The sequence below is a fragment of the Orcinus orca genome, chromosome 10 (genome assembly GCF_937001465.1).
Source record: "Orcinus orca chromosome 10, mOrcOrc1.1, whole genome shotgun sequence".
Taxonomy (NCBI): domain Eukaryota; kingdom Metazoa; phylum Chordata; class Mammalia; order Artiodactyla; family Delphinidae; genus Orcinus; species Orcinus orca.
Window position 1 is genome coordinate 61,663,980 of NC_064568.1, and position 26,416 is coordinate 61,690,395.

Below are 26,416 nucleotides of genomic sequence, written 5' to 3' on the forward strand. Positions count from 1 at the left end.
CCGTCACTGCATGTAGCTAGTGGCTGCTAGTGGACAGACCAGGCACACACAAAGAGTCAGACTTCCAGAGTTAGCAACTTGGAATATTTGAAATGTCCAGTTTTCTAGAAATTATTACAAAGCTTGGAAAGAAACAAGAAAGTAGGGTCAATTCACAGGAGAAACGAATACAAACTGGTCCCAAGGAAGCACAGACATTAGACTCATCAGACAAAGACTTTAAATCAGTTGTCTTAAATACCCTCAAAGAGCTAAAAGAAACCATAGACAAAAAGCTAAAGGAAAGAAGAATGATGTCTTAACAGAGAGAAAATCGCAATAAAGAGAATAAAACTATAAAAAAGAACCAGAGAGAAACTCTGGAGCTGAAAATTATAGCTAAAATGAAAAAGTAGCCAATTTCAGCAGGCGGAAAAAAGAATCATCAAACTTGGAAGTAGATTGGTTGAGATCATCCAGTCTGAAGAGTAGGAAGAATAAAGAATGAAGAAACATGCACACAGCCAAAGAGACATGTGAGACACCAGCAGGTGCACCAACAAATGCACACGGGACACCCAGAAGGAGGGGACAGAAGGGTATAAAGAACAGTTGAAGGAAAACGGCTGAAAATCTCCCTGACTTGATACAAGACATACAACTACACATCCAAACAGCTCAACAAACTCCTAGGAGGACAAAACTCACAGAAACACATTATAAAGAAACCACTGAAAGAGACAAAAGAAAACATGGATAGGAGCAAGACAAACCACTCTTCACTTACCAGAAACAGCAAGAGTATCAGCGGCCTTCTCAGCAGAACCCAAGGAGAACAGAAGGCAGCACGGTAACATATTTTGCTCAAAGAATAAAGCTGTCAACCAAGATTCATATGCCCTTTAAAAATGGAGAAATTAATACATTCCCAGATAAACAAAAGCTGAGGGAGTCTGTTGCTAGTAGACCTGCCCTACAGGAAATATTAGAGGGAGTCCTTCAGGCAGAAATGTAAGGTCACTAGACAGTTCTTGAAAACCATACAAAAATAAAGGACACTGGTAAAGGTAACTACATAATATATAAAGGCCAGTATTACTGCATTTTTGATATGTAAGTCCTCTTTTTCTTCCAATATGATTTAAAAGGCAAATGCATAAAACAATAACTATAAATCAATGTTAATAGGCACACAATGTATAAAGATGTAATTTGTGACAACAACAACATAAAGGGGGAGGGACAGAGTTAAACAGAAGCAGAGGTTTGTATACTACAGAGGTTAAGCTGGTACTAACTGTCGTAAGTTTAAGAGGGTAACTGCAATCCCCAGGGTAACCAGTAAGAAAATAAATAAAAATACATATACAGAAAAGGAAATGAAGAGAATTCAAACAGTACACTGCAAAAATATCAATCGCAAAAGAAGGCAGTAATAGAAGAACTGAGGGACAAAGGGATGTGACCCACAGAAAACAGCAAAATGACAAAAGTGAATCCTTTCTTATCAGTAATTATTTTAACTGTAAATAGATTAAACTCTCCAATTGCAGAGGATGGAAAAATGCCTGAAATTACATAATCAAACTATGTGCTCTCTATAAGAGACTCACTTTAGATCCAAAGACAAAAATAGGTTGAAAGTGAAAGGATGGAAAAAGATATTCAATGAAAATAGTAACCAAAAGAGAGCTGGGGCCATACTAGCAACAAGCAAAACAGATTTTAAGTCAAAAAATGTTACGAGACAAAACAACATTATATACTGCTAAAAGGATAAATCTGTCAGGAAGATGAAACAATTACAAACATATACGCACTGAAAAACAGAGACCCAGAATACATGAAGGAAAAATCGAAAGAACTGAAGGTAGTAATAGACAGCTCTACAACAACAGTTGGAAACTCTTTCATAAATGGGTAGAACAACTAGACAGACGAGCTACAAGGAAAGAGAACCTGAACAACACTATAACCAACTAGACATAACAGACAATATGGAACACTCCATCCCAAACAGCAAAATACACATTCTTCTCAAGTGTACAGGGAACGTTCTCCAGGATAGATCATATGTTAGGTGACAAAATAAGTCTTAATAAATTTAAAAATACTGAAATTATAGAAAACATCTTCTCTGACCACAGTGGGATGAAATAAGAAATCAATTACAGAAAGAAAACTGGAAAATTCAAAAATATGTAAAAATTAAACAACACATTCATAAACAACCAATGGGTCAAGGAAAAAAGAAAATTAAAGAAAAGGGAAATTGGGAAATACTTTGAGACACATGAAAACAAAAATACAACACACTGAAACTTACAGAATATAGAGAAAACTGCTTGTGGGGAAATTTCTAGCTGTAAACACTACAATAAAAAACAAGAAAAATCTCAAATCAATAACCTAACTTTACACTAGAAAAAAAAAAGAGCAAACTAAACACAAAACCAATAGAAAGAAGGAAATAAAGATTAAAGTGGAGATAAAATAGAGAAGAGAAATACAATACAGAAAATTAAAAAAAAAAAAACCCCAAACTTGGTACTTTGAAAGGGTCAAGAAAATTGACAAAGACTGGGCTTCCCTGGTGGCGCAGTGGTTGAGAGTTCGCCTGCCGATGCAGGGGACACGGGTTCGTGCCCCGGTCTGGGAAGATTCCCACGTGCTGCAGAGCGGCTAGGCCCGTGAGCCATAGCCGCTGAGCCTGCGCGTCCGGAGCCTGTGCCCCGCAACGGGAGAGGCCACAACAGTAAGAGGCCTGCATACCACCCCCTGCAAAAAAAAAAAAATTGACAAAGACTGACAAAGCAAAAAAGACACAAGACACAATAACTAAAATCAGAAAAGTGGGGACATTACTAACGACTTAACTGAAATGAAAGGGATAAGCGAAAACTATGAACAACTTCACACCAACAAATTAGACAGCCTAGATGAACTGGACAAATTCCTAGACATACACAAATTACCAAAACTGACCTAAGAAGACAGAAAATCTGAACAAACCTGTAACAGGCAAAGATACTGAGTATTTAAAAACTTCCCAACAAAGAAAAGCCCAGGACTAGATGGCAGCCAAACATTTAGAGAAGAATACCAGTGCTTCTCAAACCCTTCCAAAAAAGGAGTGAGCACTTCCTAACTCATTCTATGAGGCCAGCATTACCCTGATAGTAAAGGCAAAGAAAGACATCACAAGAAAATTATAGACCAATATCCCTTATGAATACAGGATGCAAAAATTCTCAACAAAATACTAGCAAACCAAATCCAGCAGCACACTGAAAGTATTATAAACCATGACTAAGTGGGATTTATCCCAGTGAAGCAAGGGTGGTTCAACATATGAATATCAATCAATGTATATACGACGTTAATAGAAGGAAGGACAAAAACCACACGATCATTTCAGATGCTGAAAAAGTATCTGAAAATATCCAACACATTTTCATGGTTAAACACACAAACAGAATAGAAGGAAACTTCCTTAACATAATGAAGGGCATTTATGAAAAACCTATGGCTAACATATCCTTGGTGAAAGACAAAAGTCTTCCCCCTGAGATGAAGAACAAGACAAGGATGCCCGCTTTCACCACTGCTATTCAACAATGCACTGGAAGTCCTAATCAGAGCAATTAGGCAAGAAATAAAAAGGCATCCAAATGAAAACGAAAAGGCAAAACTATACCTATTCACAGATGACACAGTCTTATATACAGAAAAAATCCTATAGAATCCATTAAAAAAACCTATTAGAACTAATAAATGAACTCAGCAAAGTTGCCAGATACAAGAACAACCCAAAGAAATCAGTTGTAGTTCTAACACTAGTAGTGAACAATCAGAAAAGGACACTAAGAAAAAGTTCCATTTACAACAGCATTCAAAAGAATAAAATGCCTATAAATTTGGCCCAGGAAGTGAAAGACACGTATGCTGAAAACTGCAAAACATTGCTGAAAGGAATTAAAGGCCTAAACAAACATAAAGAAATCCCCTGTTCACAGACTGAAAGATAATATTGAAAGGATATCAATACTACCCAAAGCAATCTACAGATTCAACGCAATCCCTATGAAAGTTCCAATGGCCTTTTCTACAGAAATGGAAAAGCCAATCCTCAAATTCATATGGAATTGCAAGGGACTCTAAATAGCCAAAACAATATTGAAAAAGAGGAACATGAAGTTGGAGAATTCAAACTTCCTGATTTCAAAACCTACTACAATGCTAAAGCAACCAAAAAAGTGTTATATGGCAAGAAGAGAGACATACTGACCAACACTATAGAATCGAAAGTCCAGAAATAAACCCATATAACTAGGTCCAGTGAAGTTTTGACAAGGGTGTAAGACCATTATGATGGGAAAAAGGTCTTTTCAGTAAATGGTGCTGAGACAACAGAACATCCACATGAAAAAGAATGAAGATGGACCCTTGTATATCACACCATATATAGAAATTGACTCAAAATGGATTGATGACCTAAATATAAGAGTTCAAACTATAAGACTCCTACAATAAAATATAGGTGTCCATTTTCATAACCTTGAATTTAGCAATGGGCTTTTAAATATGACATCAAAACTACAAGTAACAACCAACAAGAACAAAACATACTGGATTTCATCAAAATTAAAAGCTCTTGTCCATCAAAAGAAACTGTCAAAGAAGTGTTAAGACAACCTACAGAATGGGAGAAAAAATTTACAAACTGTTATAGACTGAATGTTTATATCCCCTCCAAAATATGTATGTTAAAATCCTAACCCCCAATGTGATGGTACAAAGAGGTAGGGCCTTTGGTAGGTGATCAGTGCTCTATAAGAGAGACCCCAGACAGCTCTCGCCCCCTTCTGCCTCATGAGGACACAGTGAGAAGATGACCATCCATGAACCAGGAGATGGGGCCTCAGTGGGCACTGAATCTGCCAGCACCTTGATCTTGGACTTCCCAGCTTCCAGAACCATGAGAATACATCTGTTGTTAGAAGCTATCCAGCCTATGGTAACTTGTTATAGCAGCCAAAATGGACTAAGACAGAAATCAGATATCTGATAAGGGTCTAGTATCCAAAATATATAAGGAACTCTTAAACTCAATAACGAAAAGACAACACAATTCAAAATGGGCAAAAGATGTGAACAGACATTTCTCCAAAGAAGACATACAAACAGCCAACAAGCACATGAAAAATAATGACAGCATTAGTCATTGGAGAAATGTAAGTAAAAACCACAGTGAGGTACCACTTCACACCTATCAGGATGGTGTTATGGGCTGAATTGTGTTCCTTCAAAAAGGGCATGTTAAAGTCCCAATCCCTCCTGCCTCAGAACAGGACCCTATTTGAAGACAGGGTCTTTACAGAGGTAATGAAACTAAAATGAGGTCATCAGGGTCGGCCCAAATCCAATACGACTGGTGTCCTTACAAAAAGAGGAAGAGGACGCGCAGAGGGAAGACGATGTAAAGACACAGGGAGAACGCCACGTTAAAATGAAGGCCGAGATTAGGGTGATGCACGTACAAAGCGAAAGACGCCAGCAAACCGCCAGGAACCAGGAGAGGCCTGGAACAGATCCTCCCTCACAGCCTCAGAAGGAGCAAAACCCGCCAACACCTTGAGTTCAGATTTCTAGCCTCCAGAACTATAGACAATAATTTTTTTTAAGCCACTCATTTTGTGGCACTTTGTTACAGCGGTCCTAGAAAACTAACACAGATGGTTATAACTGAAACAAAAGGGGATTACAAACGTTGGCAAGGAAGCGGAGAACATATAAAACCCTCACAACACAGCTGGTGGGAATGTAAAATTGTATCACCTCAGTGGAAAACAGCCTGGCAATTCCTCAATTAGTTAAACACAGAATTATGTTATGACCCAGCAATTCTACTTTTAGGTGTATACACAAAAGAACTGAAAGTAGGCACTCAGACAGATACTTGTATGTGAAATGTTCACAGCGGTGCTCTCAGACCATACAGCTGAAATGGGGGAACAACTTACTGTCCATCAAGGGGTGAATGGATAAACACACAATGGAATACTATTCAGCCATAAAGAGGGATGAGGTACTGATAGATCCTACAACAAGGAGGAACCTTGAAAACACGCTCAGTAAAAGAAGCGAGACACAAAAGGTCACCTGTTGTATGACTCCATTTACATGCAATCCCCAGCATGGACAGATCCATGGAGACAGCAGGCTGCCAGGGCTGGGTGGGTTACTTCCCAGGGACCGGGTTTCACTGGGGTCACGAGCTGGCTGGTGGTGGTTGCACAACACTGTGAATGTACTAAGTGTACTGAATTGTATGCTTTTAAATGGTTAATTTCATATCATGTGAATTTTACTTAAATAAAAAAAAAAGTAACGGGGACTTTTGAAACCCTGTTACCAACTGTAATTTATACTCTGAGCTATTCTATCTTTATTTCATATTATTTGCCAGTGTTGAAATAATGTATTAAACATATTCCTAAATGTAGGTACCCCCAAATCATTATTCACCTCACAGTAAAGGCTTTCCCTGAAAGAAACCAAAAAGAATTTCAACTGAATTAACAGTAAAAAGAAAAATAAGAAAGGAAAGTGCTGCAGAGGAACAGAGCTCTGTAGCATCAGGGCCACGGGGCGCATGGGTCCCACCTTCTCCAGTGTTGCTTTGAGGTCTGAACCCCTCATCACAGGATGACAGGGTGGCGAGAGCCAAGGGAAGCCCAGTCCACTGTGTAAAGCCCCCATCCCAGCCCTTGGCACAATCGCGCAGTGCAGACCAGAATATAAAACCAGAAAGGAAGTCCTGTGTCCAGTGACAGACCAAGCACACCTCTCACTTCTACCTAATAAGAGAGAAAAGCTACTGAGGAGTAAAAGCATTCACAGATTACAACAAAAAGTGTTAGCTCTACTATGACACATAGTACAAAGAACTATCACCTTTAAAGGTACTCTGTGGGCAGCAATTACTGTTCTTTATTAAACTGTATGAGAATTAAAGATATGTCATATGTTATTCAGCACAGTAAAAAGACAACTTTACTAGTAAGAAAGGATATAGCACACTGTTCCAGGCGCCAGTGAAAAAACTGCAATCTGAAAATTTCAAGTGTGTCTTTTCACAACAAAAAAACACAACCTCTTCAGAGAAATAAACGTATTTAAGATCATTTAGAGATTTTATTCAATATTCTGAATGCAGATTCTTAAAATGTCTGTATCTTAAAATATTAGTATTTCATCATAAAATTGCAATTTTTATGCAAAGGGTGAAAGCAAAATGAAAAGTAAAGACCAAAACTCAAGACACCTAAATTAGGCAGGAACTACTGACAGATATGGTTAACTGAACAAACTAGCAAAGCACTGCAAGGATTATTACCTCACTGGAAATTCTTAAAAGAAATTGAGCTTAAAATGCATACCAGTATTTTAAGGAGGAAAAAGGGAAGGTGCCAATAAAACAACTGGCCAATACAGCTTGTAGACATACTTATTTATTCATTTGGTCACCAGCTTGGACAGTTAAGAGAGGATTTTCCAGGGTCTCAAATCTCTGAACATTTTACAAGCACAGAAAACAATGGCCTTTGCTCCAGATCACTGTTTCAAGGATGTTCCTGTAACCAACAGCCTTACATACAGAACCTTCCACTGAACGGAACTGTAGGCATGCGAACTGTCCAAGAGGAAAGATCCAGAACCCCACACTCAGAGTTTCTCTCCTCCGAAAGAACCCACTGCACAGGCCACAGTACCTGGCCTTCCTCACGCTGCTCTGTGGGAACTGGGGCTCTGGGAGCTGACACAAGAAAACGCTGATACACTGCTACTGCTACCACCTTCAGGTCTTCTGCCATCATCCGTGAAATTGTGGCAGCTAAGTTCTCAGGTAGCAAGGAGGACAAAATCTCAGACCTTTCACAGCCCTTAACGTGGACAGGACACTACGGTAGGTAGTGGGAGGACAGAGGGATAAAGGTTAAAACCCTCACATCCAAAGACGTCACATCAGCTCTTACTACTGCTATTACCACCTACCCATTAGGCACACACCACTTAATTTATACTTCATACATAACATGAGACTGTCCCATTCAACCTCTAAGCCTGTGGAAGTGAAAAATAAGTTTTTTAGTATACAGTGCAGCTAATTACTAATATCAAAAGCTTCCACACCACATTTCTTCCCTGCTTGGTCTGTTCCCAAGATGCAATTACTGTTCATCATTTCCACTTTGGGCCATATATTTAGATTGTTGCCTATATAATTCTAAATTACATGCTGATATTTTGGGTTCTTTATTTATTAACTTAACCTATTGAATTCCTGCTATGAAAGATGAGTAACTGGCTCTTTATGCTACCACTTACCTATTCTCTTTTTTTCCATTAAAAAAGGTATAATTTTCATACAGTAAAATATTCCCCCTTTAGTGTATAGTTCTGCAAAATTTGACAAATTCAGTCATGATACCACCTCCACAATCAGATTGAACATTTCCATCACCCAAATGACCTCCCATCCCTTTGTAACTAACACCTCCTCCATTCCCAGCAATCACTGTTTTCTGTAGGTATAGATTTGTCTTTTCCAGAATGTCACATAAAAGGAATCATACCATATGGCTTCTTTCACCTAGCATGATGCCTGCTGTTGGGTATACCACTAGTTTGTTCCTTTTTTATTGCTGAGTAATATTCCATTGCATGCCTATAGGCAGCCTCAGAGATGCTGTGGGTTCAGTTCCAGACCACTGCAATAAAGCGAGTATCACAATAAAGTGAGCTACAAATTGTTTGGTTTCCCAGTGCTATTAAGTGTGTAATAGCTATATGCCTAAAAAAAACAATGTACATGTCTTAATTTAAAAATACTTCATTGCAAAAAAAACCACTAACCATCATCAGCTTTCAGCAAGTCTTAATCTTTTTGCTGGGGGAGGGTCTTGCCTCGATGTTGGTGGCTGATGACTGATCAAGGCGGTGGTTGCTGAACCGCTGGGGTGGCTGTGGCCATTTCTAAAAATAAGACAATGAAATCTGCCATGTCAACTGACTCTTCCTCTTGCAAATTATTTCTCTGTAGGATACAAAGCTGTGTGAGCATTTTACCCACAGGAGAGCTTCTCTCTAAACTGGAGTCAGTCTTCTCCAACCCTGCTGCTGCATTATCAACTAAGATTATAGAATATTCTAAATCCTTTGTTGTCATTTCAACAATCTTCACCAGGATTATATTTCATCTCAAAAAACCACTTTCTCTGCTGATTCACAAGAAACAACTCCTCATCCATTCAAGTTTTATCATAAGATTGTAGCAATTCAATCACACCTCTGGGCCCCACTTCTAATTCTAGTTCTCTTGCTATACCCACCCTATCTGCAATTACTTCCTCCACTGAAGTCTTGAACCCCTCAGTCATCCATGAGGGCTGGAATCAACATCTTCCAAGCTCCTGTTAATGTTAGTATTTTACCTCTTCCCATGAATCATAAATGTTCTTAACAGCATCTAGAATGGTGAATTCTTTTCAGAAGGTTTTCAATTGACTTTTCCCAGATCCTATGCAGCTATAGCCTTACAAAATGTATTTCTTAAATAAGACTTGGAAGTTGAAATTATTCCTTGTCCATGGGCTGCAGAGTAGATGTTATGTTAGCAGGCAGGAAAACAACATAAATTTTATGTATCTCCACTGGAACTCTTGAGTGGTCAAGTGCATTGTCAATGAGCAGTAATAATTTGAAAGGTATCTTTTTTTTTTCCTGAGCAGTAGGTCTCAACTGTGGGCTTAAAATATTCAGTAAACCATGCTGTAAACAGATGTTCTGTCATCTAGGCTTTGTTGTTCCATTTACAGAGGACAGGCAGAGTAGATTTAGCATAATTCTGAAGGGCCCTAGGATTTTTGGAATGGTAAATGAGCAATGGCTTCAACTTAAAGTCACCAGCTGCATCAGCCCGTAACAAGAATCAGCCTGTCCTTTGAAGTTTGGAAGCCAGGCATTGACTTCTCTTCCCTAGCTATGAAAGTCCTAGATGGCATCTTCTTCCAATGTAAGGCTGCTTCGCCTACATTGAAAACCTGTTGTTTAGTGCAGCCACTTTCATTCATTATCTTAACTAGATCTTCTGGATAACCTGCTGCAGCTTCTACATCAGCACTTGCTGCTTCACCTTGCACTTCCATGTTATGGGGACGGCTTCTTTCCTTAAACCTCATGAACCAACCTCTGCTAACTTCAAACTTTTCTTCTGCAGTTTCCTCACTTCTCTCAGCCTTCACAGAATTAAAGAGAGTTAGGGCCTTGCTCTGGATTAGGCTTTGGCTTAAGGGAATGTTGTGGCTGGTTTGATCTTCTATCCAGAGACTAAAGCTTTCACCCTATCAGCAATAAGGTTGTTTCACTTTCTTATCATTCATGTGTTCACTGCAGTAACACTTTTAATTTCCTTCGAGAACTTTTCCTTTGCATTCACAACTTGGCTAACTGTTCGGTGCAAGAGGTCTAGCTTTCAGCCTGTCTTGGTTTTTGACATGCCTTCATCACTAAACTTAATCTTCAGATTTAAAGTGAGATACGTTTGACTCTTCCTTTTACTTGAACACTTGGAGGCCATTATGGGGTTATTAACTGGCCTAATTTCAATATTGTTGTGTTTCAGGGAAGAGGGAGGCCAGAGGAGAGGAAGAGAGATGAGGGAACGGCCGGTCAGCGGAGCAGTCAGAACACACACAATATTTACTGATTAAGTTTGTCATCTTACATGGGCGCAGTTCGTGGTGCCTCCCAAAATTACAATAGTAACATCAAAGATCACCACTCACAGATCACCCATAACAAATATAATAGTAATGAAAAAGTTTGAAATATTGCAAGAACTACCAAAACCTGACACAGAGATACGAACTGAGCAAATGCTGTTGGAAAAATGGCACCGACAGACTTGCTCGATGCAGGGTTGCCACAAACCTTCATTTGTTAAGAAAACACAACATCTGTGAAGCACAAAAAAGTGAAGCACAATAAAATGAGGTATAACACAATTTGTTTATCCAACCACACGCTGAAGGACACTGGGTTTTTTCCAGTTTGGGGGAATTAGAATAAAGCCACTATAAACCCTTATGTACAGGTTTTTGTGTGGACTTAAGGCTTTTGTTTCAATGGTATAATTATCTAGTAGTGGTGTAACTAGCTCAAACAGTATGTGCAAATTTAACTTTATAAGAAATTGCCAACTGCTTTCACAACAGCTCTACCATGTGGGCCCCCAGCAAGAATGAGACTTCCAGTCACTCTGCATCCTCACCAGCACTTGGTATCGTTAGGTTGTTTTTTTTTAATTAGACCAATTCTAATTGACGTATACTTTTAAAATTGCATTTCCCTAATACCTAATGCTGAACGTTTTTTTCACGTGTTTATTATTCAAATATTTGGTGAAATGTCTGTTCAAACTTTTTACTCACTTAAAAAACTGTTTTCTGATTATTGAGCTTTGAGAGGACTTTATATCTTTATAATTCTGGAGATAAGTACTTTATGAAATACATCATTTACAAATATTTTTCTTCCAGTCTATGGCTATTTTATTATTCTCTTAACAGTGTTTCTGCAGACCAAAGTTTTAATTTTGATAAAGTCTAATTTATCAACATTTTCTTTTACTGAACATACTGAATCCAAGGTTATTCAGATTTTCTTGTTTTCTCCTAGAAGGTTTACATTTAGATCTATGACCCACTCCAAATTAATTTTTTTAAAGGTATGAGGTATGTGTCTAGGTTTTATTGTTTTTTTTTTTTTTGACATATGGACTTTCAGTTTTTCTAGAACTACCTGTTGGAAAATATTCTTTTCCTATTGAATTGCTCTGGCACCTTTATTTAAAAATCCATTGCCCATATATATGTGGGTCTGTTTCTGGACTTTTTATTCTGTCCAGTTGATCTCTATGTTTATCATTTCCCTAGAACCACACTGTCTTGATTACAGTAGCCCTACAGTAATTCTTGAAATTAGGTAGTGTGTACCTCTAACTCTGTTCTTTGACTGTTTTCATCAATGTCTCAGCATAAAGATCTTGCACATATTCTGTAGATAAATACATATAAAAAACATTTACATCTTTTTGGTACTATTGCATATGATAGTTAAAAATTTTTAAATTTCCAGTTGTTTTTTGGAAGAAATATAATTGATTTGTGTATACTGACTTAGTATCCTGCTAGTTATTAGTTATAATAGCATTTTGGTAGGTTCTTTGACATTTTTTTTCATAGATAATCACATTGTCTGAGATTAGAGGAAGGTTTTCTTTCTCCCCTTCTAATCTGCCTTCTATTTCTTTTTCTTCCCTTACTGTACTGGTTACAGTCATAGAATGTACTTTGTCTGATTTCAATTCATTTCAATTTTGTAATGGATTTTTTAAGACCAGGATGTGACCTATGTGGGTGTGTATTCACCTGCTGTGGGGCAGTATGTTTATAGCTCAAGTCTTCTACATTCCTACTCGTTCTCTGTCTGCTTATTCTAGTTATTACTGAAAGAGGAGTGCTGAAGTCTCCAAATGTAACTGTGGATTTGTCTGGTTCTCCACTCATTTCTCTCTGTTCTTACTGTGTGTGTGTTTAAGCTATGTTGTTGGGGTATGAACACTTAGGATTCTGATGTCTTGCTGGTGACCTGACCTCCATGTTTTTCTCTTTTGGGGGAGGGCTGAGGAATAAATGCAGGACTGCCCATCATCTTTGGCTTTATTGTTGTTCAGTTCTGGTCTTCCTAAGCTGGATACCAAGCTCATTCAAAAAGGATGATGAAATGTGATCCTATAAATATGCTTCTTTAAAAAGTAGGTGATGCCAATTAAGTCACAATTATCTCTCTTCTGATCATCAAAATTCTGATTATTAAGATCTAAGTATTTCTTAATGTTGAAGGTATCTTTTTCAAGTAGTTTTTCCCTGAAATAAAAGTAGCTCCATTGAGTCTTACATTGCATTTAAATGCATTTAAATGATATTTTTCTTGACTTTCTTTCAGTATTTTAACATGCACTTGGAGTTTTTAAGCTCTAATTTGCACTTATGCCAGCCTGCAACTAAGTACTCATCAAGATGTTTTACATGGATTTTTCGTTCATCAACTTTCTTCCCTTTAGAACACAGCTCCTGAGCTGGCTTCACTCTATTGAAAAGCCACTCAATAAAGACATTAAATGAGAGCAAAATATTATTTACAGCTTGCGCACATGCACTCTGCATCTGTGTTCATCTCAGACAAAAAGTTACAATGCAGGTCCAAAGGATGACGTGGAAATTACTATCACAGCAACTAAGTAAGGAATCTACTTGTGGACTGAGCATAAATGGAGGAATGCAATGGAGTCAAAGGTAAGAGTGTACATACATAGTCACTACTGTTAAATAAAAGCATTACTCTTCTTGATAAACATGATAATAGCCTATATTTTTTAAAAAGTGATTCTTCATGAAGTGCCCATCAACAGATGAACGGACAAAGAAGATGTGGTACATATATACAATGGAATATTATTCAGCCATAAAAAAGAATGAAATATTGCCATTTGGGACAACATGGATGGACCAAAAGAATATTATACTAAGTGAAGCAAGTCATACAGAGAAAGATGAATACTATATGACTTCACCTATATGTGGAATCTAAAAAAACAAAACAAATGAATGAACATAACCAAACAGAACCAGAGTCATAGATACACAGAACAAACAGGTGACTGCCAGAGGGGAGTCGGTTGAGGGGAGGAGAGACACAGATGAGGGAGATTAAGAGGTACAAACTTTAAGTTATAAAATAAATGAGTCACAGGGATGATACGTACAGTGTGGGGAATATAGTCAATAACTATGTAATATCTTTGTGTGGTGACAGATGGTAACTAGAGTTATCATCGTGATTATTTGAAAGATAAAGAAATATCGAACCACTATGTTGTGTACCAGGAACTAACATGGCATTGTAAGTCAATTATACTTCAAAAAGCAAACAACCAACAAATAAACTCATAGAAAAAAGGGTCAGACTTGTGGTTTTCAGAAGTGGGGTTGTGGGAGGGGGAACTGGATGAAGGCAGTCAATCAAAACGTAGAAACTCCCAGTTATAAGATAAATAATTACTGAGGATGTAATGTAGAACATGATAAACATAACTAACACTGATGTGCATTACATGTGAAAATAAAGAGTTTTCATTACGAGGAAAAAATATACTTTTTTTCTGTTTCTTTACTTTTGTATCTATATGAGATGATGGATATTTGCTAATCTTACTGTGGTCATCACTTCATGATGTATGTAAGTCAGAGCACTGTGCTGCACACCTTATACAGTGCTGTATGTCAATCTTGTCTCAAGAAAACTGGAGAAAAAGAAAAAGAGCAAAGGGGTGTACACTGTGGTCATGATGTAATGGAGACATAAGCTAATTCTGCTCGGTTAGAGAGGGATTATCTTTGTTTCTATCTTTATCAAGCCCACCCTCTCTGATGGGTTCTTTTCTCCTCTTCCTACAAACAGGCTCAGGTCTCCTCTGGCCCCAAACACACAAACAAACCACCCATGAGGCTTACGCTGATAGCGCCAACACCCCTTTCACTAGCACCTTCCGTGAAACATGCTCACTGTCTGCAGATCCAAGCCACTGTCTCATTCATTCAACTTTAAGTGACTGTGATCTTGCTCTGGTTTCCCCCAGGACACTGACGCCTCTCACCAAATCCAGTCACCTCTCCTCAGTCCTAATCCCACCCAGTCCCTCAGCTACGTAGGACCCTGTGGTCCACACCTCCTCTCACACTCCTCTCCTGACGTCTGTACACTGCACTTTCCTGAAGTACTCCCTCCCTCTCCCCCCATTTCTGCTCTGTCCTTCTACTGCCTGACAAAGGGAAGCATCAGCCAAGATTCTGTTCTGAGTCCTGGCTTTTGACTCCCTACCCCCTCTTCTCCATTATTTGTTCTCCTCTCCCACAGAAAACTCACGATAATCAGCTCTAAAGTAAACTGGGGTTGGGAAGAAAACGTGGAGTCCGAAGGCCTGGCTTCCATTTCTGTTTCTACTGACTTAGTTGCTGTGCACCCAAGGGCATGTAACACCCCACAACTCCACAAAAGTGAAGAGATCTCTTCTAATGTCCCTTCCAATCCCACAGTTCTACAATTCTAACCCTAAAGAACATCAGATTTCCGCTGGAATTTGTCTAATGCACTGACAAATCCACATTCTGTCTGCCATTTAACTGTCCCAGCTCCAAACCTAATCTCTCAAACCAACAACTTCTTTTAGGTTGCCTATTAATGTTGATGTACTGGTGCCACCAATACCGTAAGCTTGAAATGCTAGTAATCCTATACACTTACCGTCTTTTATTCACACTTTCTCTCTTTTTAACCACCCCCATACACTCAAGGCCTAATTCACAGAGCATCTCTTCCAGGAAGTGATCCTCAGCCTCCCAATCTGGTAGCCATCCCCCATCTTCAGAAGAGCCGAGACACTCTATGTGTGCCTCTTTCATTACACTCGGCACATGTTTACCTCCAGATTCTGGTTATGAAGGAGCAGGGTTTATATCTGAATCTTCTTAGCATTTGCAAAGAGCACCTTGAGCACTGCCTTCCCCAGAGGACAGAAAAACTGTAAGATTTGAACTGAATTGACTAAAATCAATATATACTCTGGATGCAGCAGAAGCAGTAGAGTTTTCTAGAATAATTTTTTTTTCAAGAAAAAAAAATTGATATATAATGATTTAGATGTTCCGGCTCTAAAATAGATATTGTTTTTTTTCAGCTAAGGAAGCAGAAGCTCCTCTTGAACTCCTTCAAAATCCAAGCCAACTTACAAAGCACACTAGAGACAGTATGTCTGTGAGGTCACAAGTTTTTTAAACGCATGTTTATTAAACGATATACTCTTAAATATTTGGTTTTACATTTGAGCATTTCTTTTTTTATCTAAGTGGTTTACGAGGCAAAGTAGTTTGATAAACTGTTCGACCTGATGAACTATCCTCGGAAGTGTGGATCTGATGTAGTAAATGAGAATGCCCAGTCCATACTGCGTTATCTTCTCCTTCAACTTCCCTACAGCACAAAGTCTCCAAAATGAAATATGATATCATTGATTTTCAGCTTCATTAGTAAGCTTCAATGCATTCCTCTAAAAACTTTTTTAAAATGCCCCCCATTGAGACAGTAAAACAAATTGAGAGGAAAAAAAAAAGGTTTTCAGCTTCCGTTATTACGTAAAAATGCAGCCTAGCAGACAGAAGAACTAGAATTTCCAAGGAGTCTAAAGCAGAAAAGCCAAAGCTTTGGCTTAATTCACCCAGAAGATAGGATGTTTGGCGTGAGGCCCAGCAGGTAGTACACCGTGTCGCTGCAAGAACATGACATGAAACTGAAGGGCCTGTCCACTGTCTCATTACTGAGGCTGCAGGGCAGGGTCCGACCTACCTGGCTGATCCCTGAGGGAGGGATCTTGTACGCCTGCAGCTTCTGTCTCAGCAGCTCGGGATCACTGTGCCGGAAGGGGCACCCTGATAACGACAAGCAGCACAGCAGCAAGGTTATTCACCCGGACGTAATACACCACCACACTCGAAAGACTGTCTCAGCACCCCTTAATTGTCTAACAGCTTATTAATAAAAAAGTTAATTGCCAATGGGTGCAACTGCTTTCCTCTCTTTATCTAAATGACGACTGAGCTGTGCGGTTACCAGGGCACTACAGCCTCAAGACTTACATAAAACATTCCAGCATTCTCAGGCAAGGCTGCCCACTCACTAGAAGGAGGAAGCAGTTTTAATTATGCTACTAGCTAACAAGCAGAGATAATCACCAAGTAGCTATAAAACAGTTTACCTAAAAACTTTATACAATCTCACATTTTTTTCTAGTTTAAAAAAATTACATAAAGGCATAAAGGAAGACAGATGGTGTAAACAAAAAGAAAAACGTGCAAACTCTAAGAAATATAAAAATCTCACATCATTTTCACATGTTAATTTTATGCCTACTTCCCAAAGAGTAGAATCCATATAAATTTAAAGGAATCCCAGATGGACATGAGATGACAAATAGGAAACTGCTTCATAGAAAAACAACTTATAGTAGGTACATGTAATCTCTATATTATTTCATGAGAAACATATGGATGGACTCCTAAAAAATATGCATAAATAACACAGAAGAATTGAAATGTAAAAGCTGTATTAGGCCAAAATTTAGGAAATTTTAGGTATTTTAATAAGAAACTGTAATGATAAGTCAACATACTTAATTTAAAATTTAATACAGGAAACCAGATAATTTTTTTCAGTCATACAGATGATGGACCTGTAAGTTAATTAGAAACAACTGTGCATTTTTAATGAAATCAATGGAAAATTGGTCACAGCAAAAATAATGGAAAAAGAACCTAGATGCTAAACAAATGTGTTTAACCAAAAGTCTTAACTACAAGTAAAAGCATCCATGATAACACTGGATCCCTACAAATTATGAAAGTCACAAAATTCACCGTAGTATATAGTTTATTAAGATCAACACTCTAATGCCATTTAGTACGAGGAAGTGTGACGAGCAGCTGTACAGCACGTAGTTAAGAGTCTGGAGCTGCCCTTCCTGCATCTGAATCTCACTTTACCAGCTATGGGTCAGGGGACCATGGGCACGTCTCGTGTCTTGTTGTTGATTCAGCTTCACTGTCTGTCATGTGTGGGAAATACACCCGCAGAGTTCCTGTGACAATGGAGGATAAAGCCCTTACACTCTCTCGGCTCGTAGGAAGCACCCAACATGGGTTAGCCAACATTATTACTCTAAAAAAAGTCTGATGATGAAATGGCAAAGGGTCCCAATGAGAAAGAAATGAAGCTTAGTTAAGCCCAGAATTATTAAAGGACACCAAAAAGAGACAGATTAATTGAACTGTCCAAATTTCATTTGAAATAATGGCTATACCTGTAATGAAAAGGATCAGAAAGGGCAAAGCCAAGAAGAAACTGAAGATTGACAAAAAACCAGAGGTCACAAAAAAGTCTTTCAAAGCTACGCTCACAAGAAGAAGAAAACAGAAGAAACAAACCACCTCAGGAGCAGGGAAGCTGGTGTCATTTTGACAAATGACAGAAAGAAAACAGAACTTGACAACTCCTACTTTGTTTCTATCTTCCACATCAAAGGGAACAATCTTCCAAACTGGAAAGGGCTGAACTCACAGGTAACTTAAGATGAAGTGAATGTAGACACAACTAATGCTGATTCCAGCAAAGTGTTGAATAGAACTTCCCAGCACACATTTGTGGAAAGGATGGATAAACAGTCTGGAATATAGTTCTACCTACATCAACTCTGACTGGCTGAACAACACCATTCCAGGCAGTGCTGGTTAATGAAATATGTCAACCTAGGGGCTACAGAGCTTTGCAAACTACACAAATCTAAAAGGATAGAGACTTCTGGTTTCCAGTCTGGCACAGAAAGAGCTTAGAAGTTGTCACTCCATCCTAACAAGTAAAAAGCTGAACAGGGCTTCCCTGGTGGTGCAGTGGTTGGGAGTCCGCCTGCCAATGCAGGCGACACGGGTTCGTGCCCCGGTCCGGGAAGATCCCACATGCCGCGGAGTGGCTGGGCCCATGAGCCAAGGCCGCTGAGCCTGCGCGTCCGGAGCCTGTGCTCCGCAACGGGAGAGGCCACAACAGTGAGAGGCCCGCATACCACAAAAAAAAAAAAAAAAGCTGAACAGACTGAAAAATCAACAACTCCTCTCAGATCTGTCAAAGAAATGAGGTCACAGGGCAAACCACTGCCCCCAAAATTGGAGGGAGAGGCAGACAGAGAGAATCACAACAAACCAGAGCAGAAATCTCTGTAGGAACCAGCACTGGGGTAGGGAAACCTAACCTGTAACTGACAAATTTCTGGAGTCTCTGTGTGGACACGTCTGAGAGTTAGAAGCTCCAGGGAGACCAGTCAGAAGAGGGCTACACTTTGTAGCTGAACTTCAGGGGCTCTACCAGGTGCTCACAGTGAATAACAGAGAAATCCCCCTCATGCTCTAGCACGGGGGTAAGCAAAGGTACCATTTTAAATACTCTGGAGTACTCTGTTCCTCTTAGTAAGGCTGCCCTCAGGAGAAACTATTTTACCAGAGCCTGACCTACGTGGGGGAAGAGAAATGCCCAGCTCCAGCCTCCTGGGGCCGTCCTGTCCCCCCAAAGGGAGGAAGCTGAGAATCACTGTTGACGTTCACAGCCCACAGCCACAGGGTCACTAAACACTGAGACCCAATTACCCAATCCAACACTATAGACACCCCCCTGCTCACCACCGCATCACTACAGACCTATGTACTGGAGTTTCTCACGTCTACCTTTCAACAAAAAATAACAGTGTGAAGAAAACGTGTCAGAATTAGAGCCAGATAAGGCAGGGATACTGGAGTTATCAGACTGGGAATTTAAATTAACTATGATTAATATGCTGAGGGCTCTACCGGAAAAAGTAGACAACATGCAAGAAAAGATGTGTAATGTAAGCAGACAGATGGAAATTCTAAGGAAGAATCAAAAAGAGATGCAAACACTGTAAGAGAAATGAAGAATGCCTTTGATGGGCTTATTAGCAGACACAGCTGAGGAAAAGATCTCTGTGCTTGAGGATATGTCAATAGAAACTTCAAAACCAAAAAAACAAAAGGAAAACAACAAGAACAGAATAGCCAAGAACTGTGAACAACTATGAAGGTGTAACATATGAGAATGGGAATACCAGAAGGAGGAGAGAGAGAGAAAGAAACAGAAGCAATAATGACAGAGAATTTCCCCCAAATTAATGTCAGACACCAAACCACAGACCCAGGAAGCTCAGAGAACACCAAGCAGGATAAATGCCAAAAAAAGGCAGCTAGGCATATTATATTCATACTTCAGAAAATCAATAACAAAGAAAAATCTTGAAAGAAGCCAAAGGGGAAACACCTTACCTACAGAGAAGCAAAGAAAACAATTATATCTAATAACCTATCCTCAGAAACTGTGCAAGAAGAGAGTGGAGTGAAACAGTTAAACTGTTGAGAGAAAAAAATCCCTCAAACCCAGAATTCTGTACCCTGAGAAATTCTCCTTCAAAAGAGGAGAAATAAGGATTTTCTCTGACAAAAAAAAATTCAGGTAATCTGTTGCCAGACCTGCAGGGCAAGAAACATTAAAAGAAGTTCTTCAAAGAGAAATAAAATAATACAAACCAGAAATTCAGATCTACCCAAAGAAAATTTGAACATCAGAGAATGATAAGGAAAGGTAATATAAAAACTTTTATTTTCCTTATTCATAACTAATCTGACAGATAACAGTTTGTTCAAAGTAATGGGAACAGTGTATTCTGTTATGCATGTTTATGTATATATCTGTGTGTGTTTATATATTCTTAGATATAAATGAAATGAATGACAGAATGATACAGGGAAGTAGAAATATTCATTATTATAAGGTACTTGCATTACTTATGTGTGATGTGGTGATTTGAAAAGAGAGTTGGATTAGTTGTACACATATAGTGAAAACTCTTTAAAAATAAAACTAATTTAAAAAGTAACAAAAGAAGTACAATAGATATGCTAAGAAGAGAAAAAAAATGGAATCATATAAAATGCTCAGTTAAAACCACAAAAGGCAGAAAATGTGTGTAAGACAAAAACAAAGAATAAGGGCAACAAATAAAAAACACTAACAAATATGGCAGCCATTAATCCAACTATACCAATCATTACTTTAAACGTCAGTGGTCACCAATTAAAAATAGATTGTCAGAATGGATCAAAATCAAGACCCTACGGTATGTTGTATACAAGAAAGCCACTTTAAAGACTCATGGATTGAAAGTAAAGACAGAGAAAGATACACCATGCTAACACAAATCAAAGAAAGTGGGAGTATCTATGTTACTTTCAGACAGAGCAGTGTTCAAAGGATGGGAGTTTATGCAGGATAAAAAGGGGCATTACATAACGATAAGGGGTGAATACTCCAACAAGACATCACCATCCGTAATGTGTATGCACTTAACAAAAGAGCATCAAAACACATCAGGGAAAACCTGACAGAATTGCAAGGATAAGTGCTGACTCCACTGCTGGACTCCACCTCCATCAAGCTGGACAGATCCCGCAGATGGAGAATCTGCAACAACACAGTGAGCTCACGAGCACCATCATTCCGGGACAGAAATGATATCCATAACTGGCTACACCCAACAGCGGCAGACAGCACATCCTCAGCTCATAGGGACAAGCCCTCTGCTGCGGGCCGTGTTGACATGGGGACAGCTGAGCAAATGTGGGGCAGAGGGCACCCGGGAACTCTCTATACCTCCTGCTCAGTACTGCTGTGACCCTAAAACTGCTCCACAAAACTATAGCTTATTCACTTAAAGAAAGGGTAGATCAATGTGTCTAAAAAACAATACGAGCTCGTTGAGTGTTTGCTAAGTACAGTGGTCCCTCAGCATCCACAGAGGACTGGTTCTGGGACCTGCCTGGGATATCAAAGTCTGCAGGTACCCAAGTCCCACAGTTGGCCCTCCGTATCCGAGGTTCCACATCCTCAGATTCAGCCAACCTCGGATCGTGTAGTACTGTATATATTTGTTGGAAAAAATCTGCGTGTAAGATGGACCCACGCAGTTCAAACCCCTGCTGTTCAAGAGTTAGCTGTGTATTATTTTCTAGCTGATAGAGTTTAAATTAAAAACAAAGTAAAACAAACAGAATGGACCAGAATAAATAAGATACAAAAACAGGAAGAAGAAATATAAAATCCTGTCTTTAAGCTAATAAAAATCAACTAAGTAAGTGCTGAGTGTGAGGACCTGGAAACCGACAGAACCATTGGGAGCTTCACTTGGCCAAGCTCAGTGTAAGTTACTCCCTGGTGTGGCCACTGGGAAAAGCTACAGACTTTCTCACCACAAGTATCTGGTCAGTTGTTTTCAAAGTGTAGAAGACATCAAAATCACCCAGAGAACTAGCAAATAAATCTGAGTTTATGCGTCTGAGGGTGGAGCCTGAGCCTGTATTTCTAAAAGCTCCGTAAGTGCCTGACACAAGCGGTGAAAACCGCTCACTGTGTGTTCCAGGACTGGCCACCTTTGCCATCTACTAAATATGAATGCTCTGGACACATGAAGCATCTTTCTTAAAATTCCATTTGAGATTTTTTGGATCTTTAACAGCCTGCAAGTGTGTGATCTTCTAAAAAAGAATTTCATTTAAGATGAAATTAAAACAAGAAAAAGTTTTGACACATATTGCAGTCAGCTTTGGTAATCTAGAAAATTTAACTAATATGGATTATTAAATCATCCTCTCACATACCAGACAAGTGAGGAGCTTTTCAAGGTATGCTCAGAGAACTATTTTAGAAAAAAGTTGTTAAACTCAGAAATCTACAGAAAACAGATTAACTTTCTTTTTAACCTACAACTTAGGCAAATTGATAGATGTTTGAAACTGTGACTTGTTAAATCCCTCAATCTTTGTTAATCAGATGATAGTAATGAGAATAAAACACACTCTCCCTCAGTAGTCTTTGAAAATTGATCAATCTACTGTTCCAAAATTCGAGGCACTCAATTTTTAAAAGCTTTGAAGAACTCGCATCAGCCTTCTAAGACACATGCAGAACAGGAGAAAGAGAATAGCAGGTGAAGGGGACGGAGGACTAAAGAGCCCAGTCCAGCACAAAGTAGAGCACAGCAGAACCACTTTCTTGTGCTGACCCAGCTCAATAATAAGACATACCACTAGAAGCTAGTGGAGCTCTGGCTTGACCTGATGACCGACACAAGCTACAAACCCGTTCCCCTTAGTAATGCAAAAACCATTCCACTGTTTCAGTGTTTCCTACAGAGCTCCTGGGTTCCTGTACATCACAGACACATCCAGAGGAAGCACTTACCATGATAATCCCCTTGGCTTGGTGGATTGGTTAGGATAATCTTCAGGCAACTGAAAGGCGTATAGTCTGTCCTCTTGCCTTCCTTTCCAAAGCTATGACGGATGTTGTAAGAGTAGCCTTTATCAAACTGATGAGAGGAAAAAGAAAGAAGAGACAAAGTAAGCCAGCATTGTACTGGTGGTGTCAACAGTGCCCACTGGAATCGAAGAGTACAAAGTGATTTTTCTAAAATAAATTTAGCATTCACAGGCAGATGTACATTTATACCAATACAACATTTGGGTCCTTTACAGGTTTTTAAAGGTAAAAAACTTAAAGGAAACACATTTCTCAGGTTAGAGACACCTTATGTTTATATGTTTAAAGATGAGGATAATCCTTTCCTGAGAAGAATAATCGATTTGCTCATTTCTTGGTTTGATTCCAAAGATCATGCTAGATGTAAATCATCTTCTCTACTCCCTTTATCCTAGTCTTCCCTGAATTCCCACATCCTGCCTATTCTACTTTTGAAGTGTCTCCTAACTAATTAATGCCTTCCTCTGGATTTTCACTATACAAAACAAGCAGTCAGCAAATGCTTGATGAAGGAACTACTGTGATTGCCTCCTGCCTGGAATTCCTGACTCATGTTCAAAATGCAAGGTAATGGCATAGGAAGGACTTTGAAATGGGTGGGATAAGAAGAAAAAAGGAACTCATTTATTGAAAGGCTCAGTATAGTGGGTCTAAGCTATCTAATACTTTCAGGAAAGCAGGACAGAGAATCAGAATAAGAGATTGGAAAATACTGTGGGTTTTTATGGGTGAGATTTTTTCATTTAAGTATAGTTGATTTACAATGTTGTGTTAGTTTTTGGTATACAGCAAAGTGATTCAATTATATTTATATATATTATATTCTTTTTCAGATTCTTTCCACTATAGGTTATTACAATATATCAAATATAATTCCCTGTAGTATACAGTAGGTCCCTGTTGTTTAGGGGTGAGATTTTTAAATTTGAGGCTACAATTTACATTTAGTGAAATGCACAGATCTCAGGTCTAAAGTTTGATGTAACACATACCCGCATCAAGAGACAGCATGCTTCCACCATCCAAGAGGCCCCAAAAGCCCCTCAGCATTCTCAGCATTCTTCCCCGCCCTCCACACCCAGAAGCAACTATTGGTCTGACTTTTGTCACCGTGGCTTTAGCTATTCTATAACTTCACATAAATGGAATTGTACAGTCTTTTGTTTTTGTTTTTTGCGGTACGCAGGCCTCTCCCGCCGCCGCGGCCTCTTCCGCCGCCGCGGAGCACAGGATCCGGACGCGCAGGCCCAGCGGCCATGGCTCACGGGCCCAGGCGCTCCATGGCATGTGGGATCCTCCCGGACCGGGGCACGAACCCGCGTCTCCCGCATCAGCAGGCGGACTCCCAACCACTGCACCACCAGGGAAGCCCTGTACAGTCTTAAGTATTTTGTGTCTGAATTTTTCATGTCTTTTCATGTTTTTGAGATTGATCCATGCATCACATGTATTGTCACATGTACCAGCAGACTGTTCCACTGTATGAATATAGCAGGTAGTTTACCTAGTCTCCTGCAGATGGACACCTGGGCTTTTCCAGTTTGGGGCTGTTATCAGTAAAGCTGCCATGCACATTCTTGCAGATGACTTTTGTGGACATTATTTTCATTTCTCTCAGATAAATATGCAGGAGTAGAATTGCTGCTAACCATTTTCCAGAATGGCTGTACTATTTTATACCCCATCAGCAATGCATGAGAGTTCCACATTCTCCCCAAAGTGTGGTGGTGTCAATTTCATTCATTGTAGCCATTCTAATAGATGGGTAGTGGCATCTCATTCTGCATTTCCCTGATGACAAACACTGTTGAGTACTTTTTCATGTGCTTTCTTGGCTGTGATATGCCTTATTTTGTAAAGTGTCTGTTCAAGTCTTTTTAGAATCTGGGTTCACAATTATTCCATTGAAAGAATTCTTCATATATTCTGGATACAAACCTGTTAGGTGTTACAAATATTTTCTCAGTCTGTGGCTTGTCTATTTTCTTGATGTTACTTTTTGACAAGATGAGCAGATGTTTTTATTTTTGATGAATGCTAATTAAATCACGTTTTTACGGCAGTGCTCTCTGTGTCCTCTCTAAGATAGGTTGCAGAGATATTCTGTATTGTCCTTTAGAAGCCATAATGTTTTAGCTTTTCAGTCTAGGTCCTGATTCATCTCGAGTTAATTTTCGTATGTTCTCTTTTTATCCCCTGTAGGGAAAGAAAAATATTTTTCCCTCTACCCTCCTAGGTTAAATGGCTGGGGCCCATGAATCAAACTGATAAAAGACAGATTAACAAGGAAAAAATGCCCCACTTAATTACATTTGTACATAAGTACATGTACAAAGAGATACGACTCAAGGAGGTAGGCTGATGACTGAAGCTTAAACATCATCTTAGGCTAAATCAAGGAAAAGGGGTTTAGGGATTCTGGGTTGGGGAAGCAAGTTCTGAGAAGGGGAGGGGAGGAAATACAGGGTAAATAAGGGTTGGCTTGTTCTGCAGATAAGACTTGGGTAGCTTTCTTCCTGGTACAGAGATAACATTACAAATGTAAATTTCCTTTATAAGAGGGGAACTTTATACTGTATCCTTAGGCAGTTAGGGGAGGAGAGAGCTTTTCCTGCATCTGCTCGTCCTTTAGCTCAAAATAATCCTTATGCCTGCCAATTGGAAATTGTCACTTGCCATCTGCCTCTACAAGGATGAGGTCCCTGGCCACTGCAGTTGCTGACCTTCAACACCGCTTGAAAGGAGTTCAGGGCTGAGATCAGGAAGGAGGCACTCTGTGCTCTGTTATAACTGTGAAAAAGCCTTCAGATAGTTAGATACTTTCAGGTAAAGATTTTATGAGCCTAATTTCTTGCATCTTCCTTGTGATGAGCAGCAACCTTCTGCTGAAATGTGTGCTTGACTGCATGTACCCCTGTCACTAAAATCACATACATACTGACCTTCCCCCCTTACCTCTTTGGAGCAGTTCCTCAGAGCTATCTGAGAGGCTGTCTCCCAGGCTATAGTTCTCATTTTGCCCCAAATAAAACTTAACTCACAACTCTCACATTGTGCATTTTTTTCAGTCAACATGCCAAAATAGCGTATTTTGGATGGCATATCCGGTATCCTTCACCCCCATGTGAACTGGATAACACTTTTTCTAACACCATTTATTGAAGATATTTTATTCCATTGCTCTATAGTTCCATACTTTTGCCGATGCCACACTGTTCTCTTTACAAAATCTTTAGAATAAGTCTCAAATTCAGATAATGTAAGTCCTCCTGCTTTGGTTTTTTTCAATATTATTTTGGCTATTTTATGTCCTTGCATTTCCATATAA

General features: G+C 39.2%; 1 protein-coding gene across 7 annotated transcripts in view; it reads right to left on the reverse strand.

Annotated features, from left to right (window-relative positions):
• Nucleotides 1-26,416, reverse strand: part of PRIM2 (DNA primase subunit 2) — a 276,052-nt gene that overhangs the window by 19,253 nt on the left and 230,383 nt on the right. For 4 of the 7 annotated variants that reach the window (XM_033424338.2, XM_033424340.2, XM_033424339.2 and 1 more), the window contains exons 11-12: nucleotides 23,011-23,137; nucleotides 16,507-16,589 (exon numbers count right to left, since the gene is read on the reverse strand). In XM_033424338.2, the coding sequence (XP_033280229.1) occupies nucleotides 16,507-16,589; nucleotides 23,011-23,137 (210 nt within the window). Of the gene's footprint in view, nucleotides 1-15,919; nucleotides 16,149-16,506; nucleotides 16,590-21,087; nucleotides 21,235-23,010; nucleotides 23,138-26,416 lie in introns of those variants that run through there. The other 3 variants (XM_033424341.2, XM_049715597.1, XM_033424342.2) reach the window with 3 other exon arrangements.